At 41.3% G+C, this 11169-nt stretch overlaps 1 protein-coding gene across 1 annotated transcript; it reads left to right on the top strand.

The window, feature by feature from the left end:
• Nucleotides 1-845: 845 nt before the first annotated feature.
• Nucleotides 846-7418, top strand: LOC307118560 (uncharacterized protein). The gene is made up of 3 exons (XM_079804215.1): nt 846-3686; nt 3969-4043; nt 6427-7418. The coding sequence occupies exons 1-3, from the start codon at nt 904-906 to the stop codon at nt 6959-6961; spliced, it is 3393 nt and encodes a 1130-aa protein (XP_079660341.1). The 5' UTR covers nt 846-903; the 3' UTR covers nt 6962-7418.
• Nucleotides 7419-11169: the final 3751 nt, after the last annotated feature.

Raw genomic sequence — 11169 nt, 5'->3', positions numbered from 1 at the left:
ACGGCCGAAGTATACCCGGGCCTTAACACAGACGGGAAGACATTTCGTAAAAACATTGTTAAAATAGTCCATATGACTACAGTGGTTCAACCTTAATTTTATGAAGCGACGAGAATACTTTTTGTGTGCAAAAACAAACAAAAAGAACAACTTTATTCAATAATTTATTCACGTCTGTGTCAGTCTCCTACACAGTTTACGTTGGTCAGCTTCTGCTTCAGCATCACACGCATGTGTCGTGGTGCTCACGTGAACAGCATCGGCCAATGGTAAGCCGGCGTGCTTGCGTAGCTCTGACAAAACTCAGAAGCACTGCACTGTATTTATTACGTCAACAGCGTAGGAGACTGACACAGACATGAAGAAATTGTTGAATAAAGACGTTTTGTTTGTCGCTTCATAAAATTAAGATTGAACCACTGTAGTCAAATGGACGATTTTAACGTTGTTTGTACTACCTTTCTGAGCCTTGAAAGTGGTAATTAAATTGCTGTCTATGAATGGGTCAGAGAGCTCTCGGATTTCATCAAAAATATATTAATTTGTGTTCCGAAGATGAACGTAGGTCTTACAGGTTGGGAACGACATGAGGGTGAGTAATTAATGACAGAATTTTCATTTTGGGTGAATTAACCCTTTAATGCATTTCTGACATACAGTGACGACATAACATAATTGAAGATTTTTTAGACATGAAAGCAAACAAACAAACAAACAAAAATGGCACAGTTTTCTGAGTATGACTCATGTAAAACTAATAGCATTCATTACTATTCACCTTTTGTCTGCCTTTTTCAGTCTATTTACTTTCAAGAGTTCTCTTTCTCCTTCCACCTTAGGTGCACCATAGTGGTCAAATGCATTGATTTCTACTCAAGTCTGCCTGGACTAGTTATACTTGAGATGGGTAGACGGGCAGCTGATCACACCACTCCGGTGCCAGTTCTAGGAGAGCCCGCCCTTGTGGGGACACGTGTCTGGAGGGCCGTGGCAAATGGGACCAGTAGTATGGCGGCCCTCACACTGACACATCACTGTAACGTTGGTGTTCAGACATCACCTGCAATGAGAAACAACCAACTACATCTGGACGGAAAACATAGGGACACTTGTAGCAATCAATCAGAAAAAACAGTGATCGTGCCACCTAATGGCCACATCTTAAACGAGGCCGGTAAAAAGGAGGATAACAGGAAAGAAAAAACAAGAAGTATCATCATTAAACGAAGAAGTCTGGAGACTAAAATGAAAAAGGGTGTGACTTTTGAGGGGCTGGAGAGGGATATTTGTAAAAGCGTCAGGGAAGAAGTGCAGTGCCATAACCGTTCAATCAGAACAAGTCCTCCGTTAAGAGGTGTGGCTTACAGCAGGCTAAAACCGAGACGGAATTGTCACTTCACCAATGGGAGTGTGGTTGACTCTGAGGTCATGGGTGGGATCAGCAGCGACATCAGTGAAGGGGAAGAGTCTTCCACTGGACAGAAAAAAACGTTACCTCTGCGTTCACCTCCTCACAGACCTCCCGTAAATATCTGCAGTGCTTGTGGAGGAAGGCAGAATCCAGCAACTCCTGGACTCCACAGCCAAACCAGGACGATTACGCCGCCAACTTCCGCAGGTTCTCTAGGACTCCAGTCGAGAAACTCATCCCCTTTTTACCCTGGGAGGGACGTGCAGAAATACACGCAGATAGAAAGGCACACCGACCGCAGCGTCACACAGTCAGAGCAGCACCCCATGAGCCCTAACCTTCATTCTTATCTCAACATGAATATAAACAAGGAATGGCCATTATCTCTGCTGCCTGCTCAGCAGAGTGAGGCATCAAACCTCACTAATCATCACACAGTCAAGAGGGAATCTAGTGCTGACACACACATTAATCATACCGGTCGCTCATCATCTCTAAATACACACACGCTCACTGTTACAGTGAAAGAGGATAGAGCTTCGACTAAGGTCGTAAACACACTCTGGAATGCTCCCAAACCTCACAACTCTTGTTCCCGCAGACCTGCATCTGTTAACCCTCCCCAAACACACAAAAACAGCCCAACAGAGAAGCTAGCGGCACCACAGGTGACAAGTACCAGAATATCACATGCAAACACCCACTTTAGGTCCTCACACCAGACAAACCCTGATGAGAAACGGTCAAATCAAGAAAACCAAGCTGCACCTACACACTCAGAGCCCACCCAGCCACAAAATAAAACACACATCAAACCTTTGCAAACTACTTTGAAACAACAGATATTGCCCCAACCTAGCACGCCACAGAACTCCAAACCTCAGAACGCTGATTGCTCACGGTTGAGTCAGACAAGTACACTTTCTAAACCTCCTACCTGTTTTCATTTACATTCAAATGTTAAACACCAAACTATTGTGCAGAGTTGTGTGAATGAAGGTGTCATATCCCCCACTGCTTCAAAAATTCACAGACCGGTTCAATTCCCTAATGGATTAGAGTCCAAGTTTGACACGCACACTAAACCATCAATGTGCTCACACACAAATTTTGGCATTAAACCTCGAAGCGGGACGCAAATCTGTGCTGACACAGAGTCAGAATCCTCACCCTCGGATTCACGTTTGCATTTTGCGCTGGTAACACACACACATAAACTCTCAGGGCCTCACGGTGAATCACGTCACACGCCAATACACACCGGCACTCTTTTGCCCGCCGACACGCACAAGCAAGCTTCCCACACATCCACACAGCGAACAGACACCAGTGGAACATCACTGCAGGGTATATCCGCACACAAAGACGCACTGTCACATCCTTATCGCGAGTCAAAAAGCCAAAATGACACTCGCTTGTTTTCACATGCCCCAAATATGTCAACCCATCACAAAGCAACACTTACGACACAAACAATCAACCATCAGAACCTCTCAAATGCATTTACCACCACTCAGACTGAGGTGGAGGTGCAATCGTACACCAAAGAACGTTCTCAAACTAGCCCCGGGGTCAGAGCAGCCTCGCACGCTTTGTGTGTTCATTCGAAAAAGTCACGTAGACAGACAGAGCCTACAGTTCTCAGACGCTCTGTCCTGAATCAGCTTAATAATGACACTCTTGAGTCCTCATTACTAGCCATCGCTTCCGATAGGGCTTTTCCTCAAGCTAAAACACTCACTGGGGATGAGTTTAAGTCTTGGAGTGACACAGAGTCAAAGAAACAAACTGAAATTAAGGCAGCAGAACCAGAACGTCAAATCAACGGCTCACAACACTCGCTTCAGCCTCCAAACAAGCCACCTCCCTCTGTGACCCCTGCTTGTCGACCTCCCAAACCTTCTTCTGCACCTCCACAAGCGCCAACTTTTACATTCATATTGGGGAGCAATGAAAACAGAGGCCTGAATGTGGTTTCTAACCGGAACTCCCCTCTGGAACCTTCAGGCACTTTGCCCAAGCAGAACTCACAAAATGACTCAAAAACACATTCTGAAGCAATTGGGTCTGTCCCAAATGAACACGTTTCCCCAATGCACGACCACCCTGCTTCTGCGGTCCAGTTGCTGCCTGCGTCGCCTCACTGTGGCAGCCCACGGGACCCTAAGCATAGATTAGAGATGGTAGAGGCGAGTCTGCAATCCAACAAGGAAAGAGTCACAACTCTTCTCAACTGCATCCAGGACCTGGAGATGAGCCACGCACTCAGCAAAGGGTGAGAGACGGAGTTATTCAAAGATTAGCAGATAATAGACAAGTGTGACTGGCGTGCTGGATGTGTTAAAGTTAATTGTGAGAAATTCTCAGAGCGGAGCTGCAGGAAAAGAAGGTAGTTGGGGTTTAATTTGAAGTACATTTGGTTTGATCTCCAAGCGTCGGTCAATAAGGGCTGTAAATGAGCTCTACATGCATTTATAGATGTGAGTGCAAGGCCAAAGGCAAACCAAAACAACACTTTCTAAAATCGTTTTCCTTACCTGTTTGTTTTGTTATGCAGTCGCCGATGTTTTCGGACCGGCCAAGACCTTAGTGACTGTTCCACCTGTCAGAAGACTGCATGTGCTGTCTACAGGTGAGAGCACCCAGTGAGACTAGCAGTCGTTTTAAAGGGATATGCTGCATTCACGCCATATCGTAATTACCGTAATTCCTACTCAGAGCTGTTCTCGTCGTCAGACTAGGAATTATGCATTTCTATGGCAACACTATCAACTTCTAAATGAATCGCATGGTACAAATAGGAGCTCTCAAAAAATGTCCAGCGTACAAATTGTAATTACGAGCTCAACGAGGACGTGAACGCTCCTCATAATTCTGGTAATTATGACATGGTGTGAACACGCCTATAGTTCCCCCAAAATTGAAATTTCTGTCATCATTTACTGTGAGATTGTTTTCATTTTTTTCGTCCATAAAAGTGAATGGGGTCCAGTGTTGTTTGGACCCCAACATTCTTATTTTATCTTCTTTTGTGAAGGAATGTCACAAGAAGGAATGTCATACAGGCTTGGAACGTTATATGGGTGAGTAAATGATGACAGAATTTTCCATTTTGAGTGAAATCTCTTTAAGCATGAACTGTTGTACTGTATTGTCTTCTAGTTCAACACAATTTGTTTCAAATTTTACTTCTTTCCAGAGAAGCAATATTTGTTAACACTTTATTTTACAGTGTCTTGTTACATATGTTACATGTTTTTTATGTCCTTCGGATGAGGCGTTAAACCGAGGTCCTGACTCTCTGTGGACATTAAAAATCCCACAATGTCCTTTGGAACAAAAGAGTAGGGTTGTAACCTGGCCAAATTTGCCCATTGGCTTCTGTCCATCATGGCCTCCTAATCATCCCCATATACTGATTGGCTTCATGACACTTTCTCCTCTTCACCAATAAGCTGGTGTGTGGTGGGTGTTCTGGCACAATATGGCTGCCGTCGCATCATCCAGGTGCGCATTGGTGGTGGTTGAGGAGATTCCCCCCTGTAAAGCACTTTGAGTACCCAGGAAAGCGCTATATAAATGTAACAAATTATTATTATTATTATTATTATTATTATTATTATTATTATTATTATTATTATTATACATGTACTTACCATAGTAATAACAGTAAACTATGCATAATTACATGCAACTAACCCTAATCCTACCATAACCCTATAGTACATGTAGTTAATGAATATCACTCAGTACTTAAATACATTTAAATTACACTGTAACAATGACACCTTAAAATAAAGTGTAACCCAATATTATTTTGTTCTACTAAAGAAATACATATGCATTGATTAATAAACCGAGGTCCTGACTTTCTGTGGTCATTAAAAATCCCAGGATGTCCTTCAGGGAAAAAAAAGTGTAGGTGTATGACCCCGGCATCCTGGCCAAATTTGCCCATTGGCTTCTGTCCATCATGGCCTCCTAATCATCCCCATATACTGATTGGGTTCATGACACTTTCTCCTCTCCACCAATAAGCTGGTGTGTGGTGGGCGTTCTTGCACAATATGGCTGCCATCGCATTATCCAGGTGGATGCTGCTCATTGGTGGTGGTTGAGGAGACCCCCCTCTTCTATATGATAAGCACTATGAGTACCCAGGAAAGCGCTATTTAAATGTAACAAATTATTATTATTATACATGTACTTACCATAGTAATAACAGTAAACTATGCATAATTACATGCAACTAACCCTAATCCTACCATAACCCTATAGTAAGTACATGTAGTTAATGAATATCACTCAGTACTTAAATACATTTAAATTACACTGTAACAATGACACCTTAAAATAAAGTGTAACCCAAAAATGTTTTGTTCTACTAAAGAAATGCATATGCATTTATTAATAATATTTATCATTATTAATACATGGGTGGTGGGAGAAAATAAAAAAGAGAAAAAAGCACAATGTTACTTGCAATTACACACCCAAACATAATTTGTATGTAATGTAAACGGAAGTTCAATTTGTACTTCTATTTATTTAATTGTATATCTATTATATATTATATAAAATGTGTCAGTTTCCTCAAAAACTATGAAGCAGCACAACTGTTATCATTGATAATAATATGAAATTTTACCTGCGCACCAAATCAGATTCTGAAGGATCATGTGACTGACAACTGGAGTAATGATGCTGAAAATTCAGCTTTGCTATTACAGGAATACATTACATATTAAAGTAGAAAACAGATATTTTAAATTGTAATGATATTTCACAATATTTCTGTTTTTACTGTATTTTTGATCAAATAAATACAGCCTTTGTGAGCATTAGAGACTTCTGTCAAAAACATTTTAAAAATCTTACTTACCCTAAACCTTTGAACAGCAGTGTAAATTTATCTAATTCCAAAAGGAAAAATAACTATGAACCATGAACCATTTCTGTCGCCCTACCTTTTCTCTTCTCTCTTTCCCACTGTTTTTACTCACTCTTTGGGCTAGTGTGGAGTATGACTTCCGGCAACAGGAGAGAAGATTCAAGGAGCTCTTCCAGAGTCTGTGTCCACCAACACCAGAGAGAAGAGAAGGATATGAAGAATCTCTTTCTTTACTTGCCTTACTCATTCAGAATCACAAATTACACCAGCTAAATGCTAACATTATGACCCAAAGTCAATCTGAGAGTCAAACTCAATGTCAGCCTCAGATTATTTCTCAGATTCAGTGCCAAATCCAGGCTAAATCTCAAATTCAAACTCATTCGCAGTCACAGATTCAGTCTCGGCCTCAGGCTCAGCCACAGATTATATCTCGAATTCAGCCTCAGTCACAGATTCAGTTTCAGCCGCAGATTCGGCCTCAGAATCAATCTCAGAATCAGATTATATCTCAGATTCAATCTCAGACTGAGATTATGCCGCAGATTCAGTCTCAGGCTCACCCAGAGAATCAGTGCCTGTTCAAGGCCAAAATCAAGAGGAAGAAACTATGCAGGAAGCTGTTTGGCTGGCTGCCACACAAAGTCCAAAGGAAATGATTACATCATGCCAAGTATCTGATTTTCATGCATGACTCTCAACCCTCTGGTATGCGGAGTCACAACTCCTTTTGGCCGTAATGCATTCTGAAGTCTGACATATTTTGTGGAATGGAGCAATATTACATGGCATTCTAGGACTGTGAACTACCAAGGACTTTAAATTATGAAACTGGTTTTCTTTGGCAAATGCAATTGTACAAGATTTACTTTAAAAATTAATTCTAAATTCCCTACCGTTACAATGAACATAATGCTTGCCTTGACTAGATATGAAGGGTTTTGCACTTAAGATGCTTTTTTAGGACATGACATGATGAGGATGCACATCACTTCCTTTTTGATCTTCCAGATGGACAGCTATCATCTGTTAAAGCCAGAGGACTGTGATGGGACTGACATATGGCGTTTCAATGGCTGAATTTTAACTAAATAAACCACAGATTCAAGGTTATGCAACAAATGGGTGTTTTGTCTCTTTTCTTGTAAATCAAGCCTCTCTTCCTACCCACACATGCCCAAACATACATAGGTGACTTTCACACGAAAGAACACAGTATGTTAACAGCGTTAATTTACTATTTTTGTTTCAGTGTTTGCGGTAGTAATCTGTCAGATTTGTCAAATCTCTTTGCACAGCATTAAGTGTTCCTTTCACTGGAACTAACGAGCCAAGCCCAACCCCTGAAAAACAACCCCCACACCATAATCCCTCCTCCACCAAACTTTACACTTGGCACAGTGAAGTCAGACAAGTACCGTTCTCCTGGCAACCGCCAAACCCAGACTTGTCTATCGGATTGCCAGACAGAGAAGCGTGATTCGTCACTCCAGAGAACATGTCTCACTCTCCACTGCTCTAGAGTCCAGTGGCGATGTGCTTTACACCACTGCGTCTGACGCTTTGTATTGCACTTGGTGATGTAAGGCTTGGATGCAGCTGCTCGGCCATGGAAACCCATTCCATGAAGCTCTCTGCACAGTTCTTGAGCTAATCTGAAGGCCACACGAAGTTTGGAGGTCTGTAGCTATTGACTCTGCAGAAAGTTGGTGTGATTGGAACATCTGAATTCAATTATTTGGAGGGGTGCCCCAATACTTTTGGCAATATAGTGTGTGTGTTTATATATATATACATATATTGTAGCGAATTAGCTCAGAGGGGAAATATTAAAAAAGATTTCATAACTCATTATGATTAATTATGAATATTTGAATCAGTTAAATGGATTCACTTGATGTATCTACATTAAGATTACAATCAATCAATCAGTTCATCCTATGAACGTTCAGTATTGATTATTAATTAATTCCAAGAAAATTATATTTTTCGTGGCCACAGAAAAATAATTCTTCCTTTCTATTTACATAAGCGCTTAGAGCGCATAACAAGATAAATAATTTAAGGGACAATTCATTTGCAGGCAGGGAGTCAGAACCAACATTTATTGTGCACAAACTTTAATAACTAAATCACGTACAAGACTAAACTGACATAAAACATATATACAAAAAACATATACATGGTAAAGGGGCATGGCTAAAGTGGTTAGAAGAAACAGGTCAGAACAGATGGATGAAGTTATGCAAAGAGTCTAAAACCTGGGAAGAACCATCACTGATAAACTCCTTTGTCTGAACAAAGGGGTTTACAGTTTTACTAACTACACAGCGATTTGGGTTTCGTACTTTATTTGCATTTAGCCTTAGCTGCAGAAGACCGTCCGGTGAAATCGCAAGAGGAAGTTTCGATGGTTCCGTCCGATGGCATTGAAGTGGCGATCAAGTTCTTCTGCATCGATTGAAGAAGAAACTATGATCTTGCGTGGTTGTTTCGACTCCATTGAGGTTGAGGAGGTTGCACATGGCGTGCGGGTTTGGGCCTGCTGGCCCATAGCCATGTGGTAGCATCGGGTTTCCTGCCACACACACGTGAGGATGTGTGTGTAGGCCTTATCTGGCCGGCTGGCCAAGATGAGCCGTTATTTCGGCCAGGAAGAAGAGAAGAGAGTGGGAGGATCCGTCCATCCCTCTCTTTTAAGCTTTTGGGAGAAATCCCGCCCTGTAGGCCAGTGAGCCAATCGTATTCAGGCTCTTGGAGGGAGAGATTAACGGCCCTTTGTGTCAAGTAGATCGTTTGCAGATTGGTCGTTGACGAAGGAACTATTAAAGATTCTTGTAATACAAATAAGGATCGACATATCATATACACAATCATTCAGAACAAACATGCCATACACACATGGGTGTCGGAAGCAAAAAAAATGTGGGTGGGTCCTCTCTCAGAAAAATGTTACTGGAGTAGATGTCATTTACATTAAGTACAAATATACTGCCTTGTTTGCTAAACGTAAAAAACGCTAAACTCACTCTACTCCCTTTTCCCATCACATATCAGATCGGAAAGGCATTTATTTTCAATAAAAACGAAGAAAATATTAGAAAAGTGGAAATAAAGTGTCTAAGGTGTTTAATAATAAGTGTTTATTGGTTAGAGGTAGGTAAATAGACGTGCTGGATTAGAGACGATAAAAGTGAGTGGGTCCAATATCATTGATCGTAAAAAGTGGGTGGGGCTTAACCGGTTCCGACGCCCATGCATACACATGATTTTCGTTAACCAAAGTATGCAATTCTGAAACATAAATCGAACGGAGATTGAATTGACACATATACCAAACCCTATAAAAACAAATCATGCATGGATATATGTTTATATATTTCTAAAGTGGTTACACTTAGGCTACATGAGTTTAAGATGGTTTATTTGTCCTTTTCAGCAAGACTGAGAATCTCAGCTCTCTGCAAATTCCCTTTTGGTCGTAAACCGAGTCTTATCTGATGGTAACTCGGGTAACAGAGGCCTTTCTCTGTTGTGTTGGGGGAAGGTCTGTTACTAAGCACAAAGCATTTCAAACATATTTGTTAAATGTAACAGGCGATTATGTGTCTGATTTGCCTCAGTTGCTAAAATATATGTGCGTGCGTGCATGCGTGCGTGCGTGCGTGCGTCTTGGTGCCCTAGGCGTAATTACTTTATGATGTCAGCGGTGGCGGCGTTCGTGACTTTCTACAAAGGGGTGGGGAGGTGGGGGGTGGGGGGGATGTTGGATGTTGGATAGGATTTTCTTGTGGTGCCCCCCTCAGCACTTGGTTCCCTATGCGCTGTACGTGATGCGCGTGGTGGGAGCGGCGACACTGTATACAAAAATATATCAACAATAACACTGATATAAACATAATATTGTTTTATAATCTATTCTATAGTAACAATGTAAATATATATATATATTGTTTATTAATGTTTTATGTTTTCTTGTCATACTTTTTTTGTTAAATTATTCTTTTTAATATTATTCGCATGCTATGCATTATACATTTTGTCTTTGTTTTTACTGACTAAATCAAAAACCTGTCATTTACAAGCATTTTGACTGTATATTTCATACGAGAAATTGTTGTTAGCATACAGTGTTACAAATGTATATCCAATCGACTGTCCTGATACACAGTGAGGAGAGACAGGCGGTTGGTCTGAAAGCAATCAGCTCCACTCCTGGCACTCCCAAAGGGAAGTGAATGCATGCGTCAGGTCTCCAAAGCCCAAAACAATCTGTGGCCTAACAGGCTTTCTTAAAAGACTTTGAATGTCAAACAATGTAGGAAGAGCGTGGCGAAGCATGAAGAACCTATGATGAATTAAAAGTTTGGCTGCCTGACACACTCATGGCTTTATATGTAGAAGCACACTCTTAAACACAAATCCACTCCGGAGCTATTCATGCCCTGGTAGCTTCCTTTGATTAATAAGCTGTTGCCAGGGGCTATGCTCTATTTTGGACTAGATTCTGCCTTAACTTAGTATCTAAAAAAATTGAATCTCTGCAGTGCGTGTATAGTGACAGGAGCCCCAAATGTCAGCATCTCTCCACTGCACTGGAGGGGTTGGGTTCTCTCTCCATGCCAAAGAGCAAGTGGACCTCACAGCCAGCCCTCATCCAAGAGAGTGAGTGCCATTGTGATACACTCCTACAGGCCAGTGGCTCTGGAACAAAACAAACCAGAAAGGGCAGCATTACTAAGCAAGGCTGGGATCAGAACATGCATGTTTATCAGCAAGATTAGGTCACTTTCATAATGTTGTATGATTCTAGTGAAGTTGAATCTTCAATTTACATGTATAATTTATGGTTTAGTTTAAAAAAGAA

The sequence above is a fragment of the Gobio gobio genome (assembly GCF_949357685.1).
Source record: "Gobio gobio genome assembly, chromosome: 22".
Lineage (NCBI taxonomy): Eukaryota > Metazoa > Chordata > Actinopteri > Cypriniformes > Gobionidae > Gobio > Gobio gobio.
Note: the sequence above shows the minus strand (reverse complement) of the source record. Positions and strands in the feature narration are given on the sequence as shown.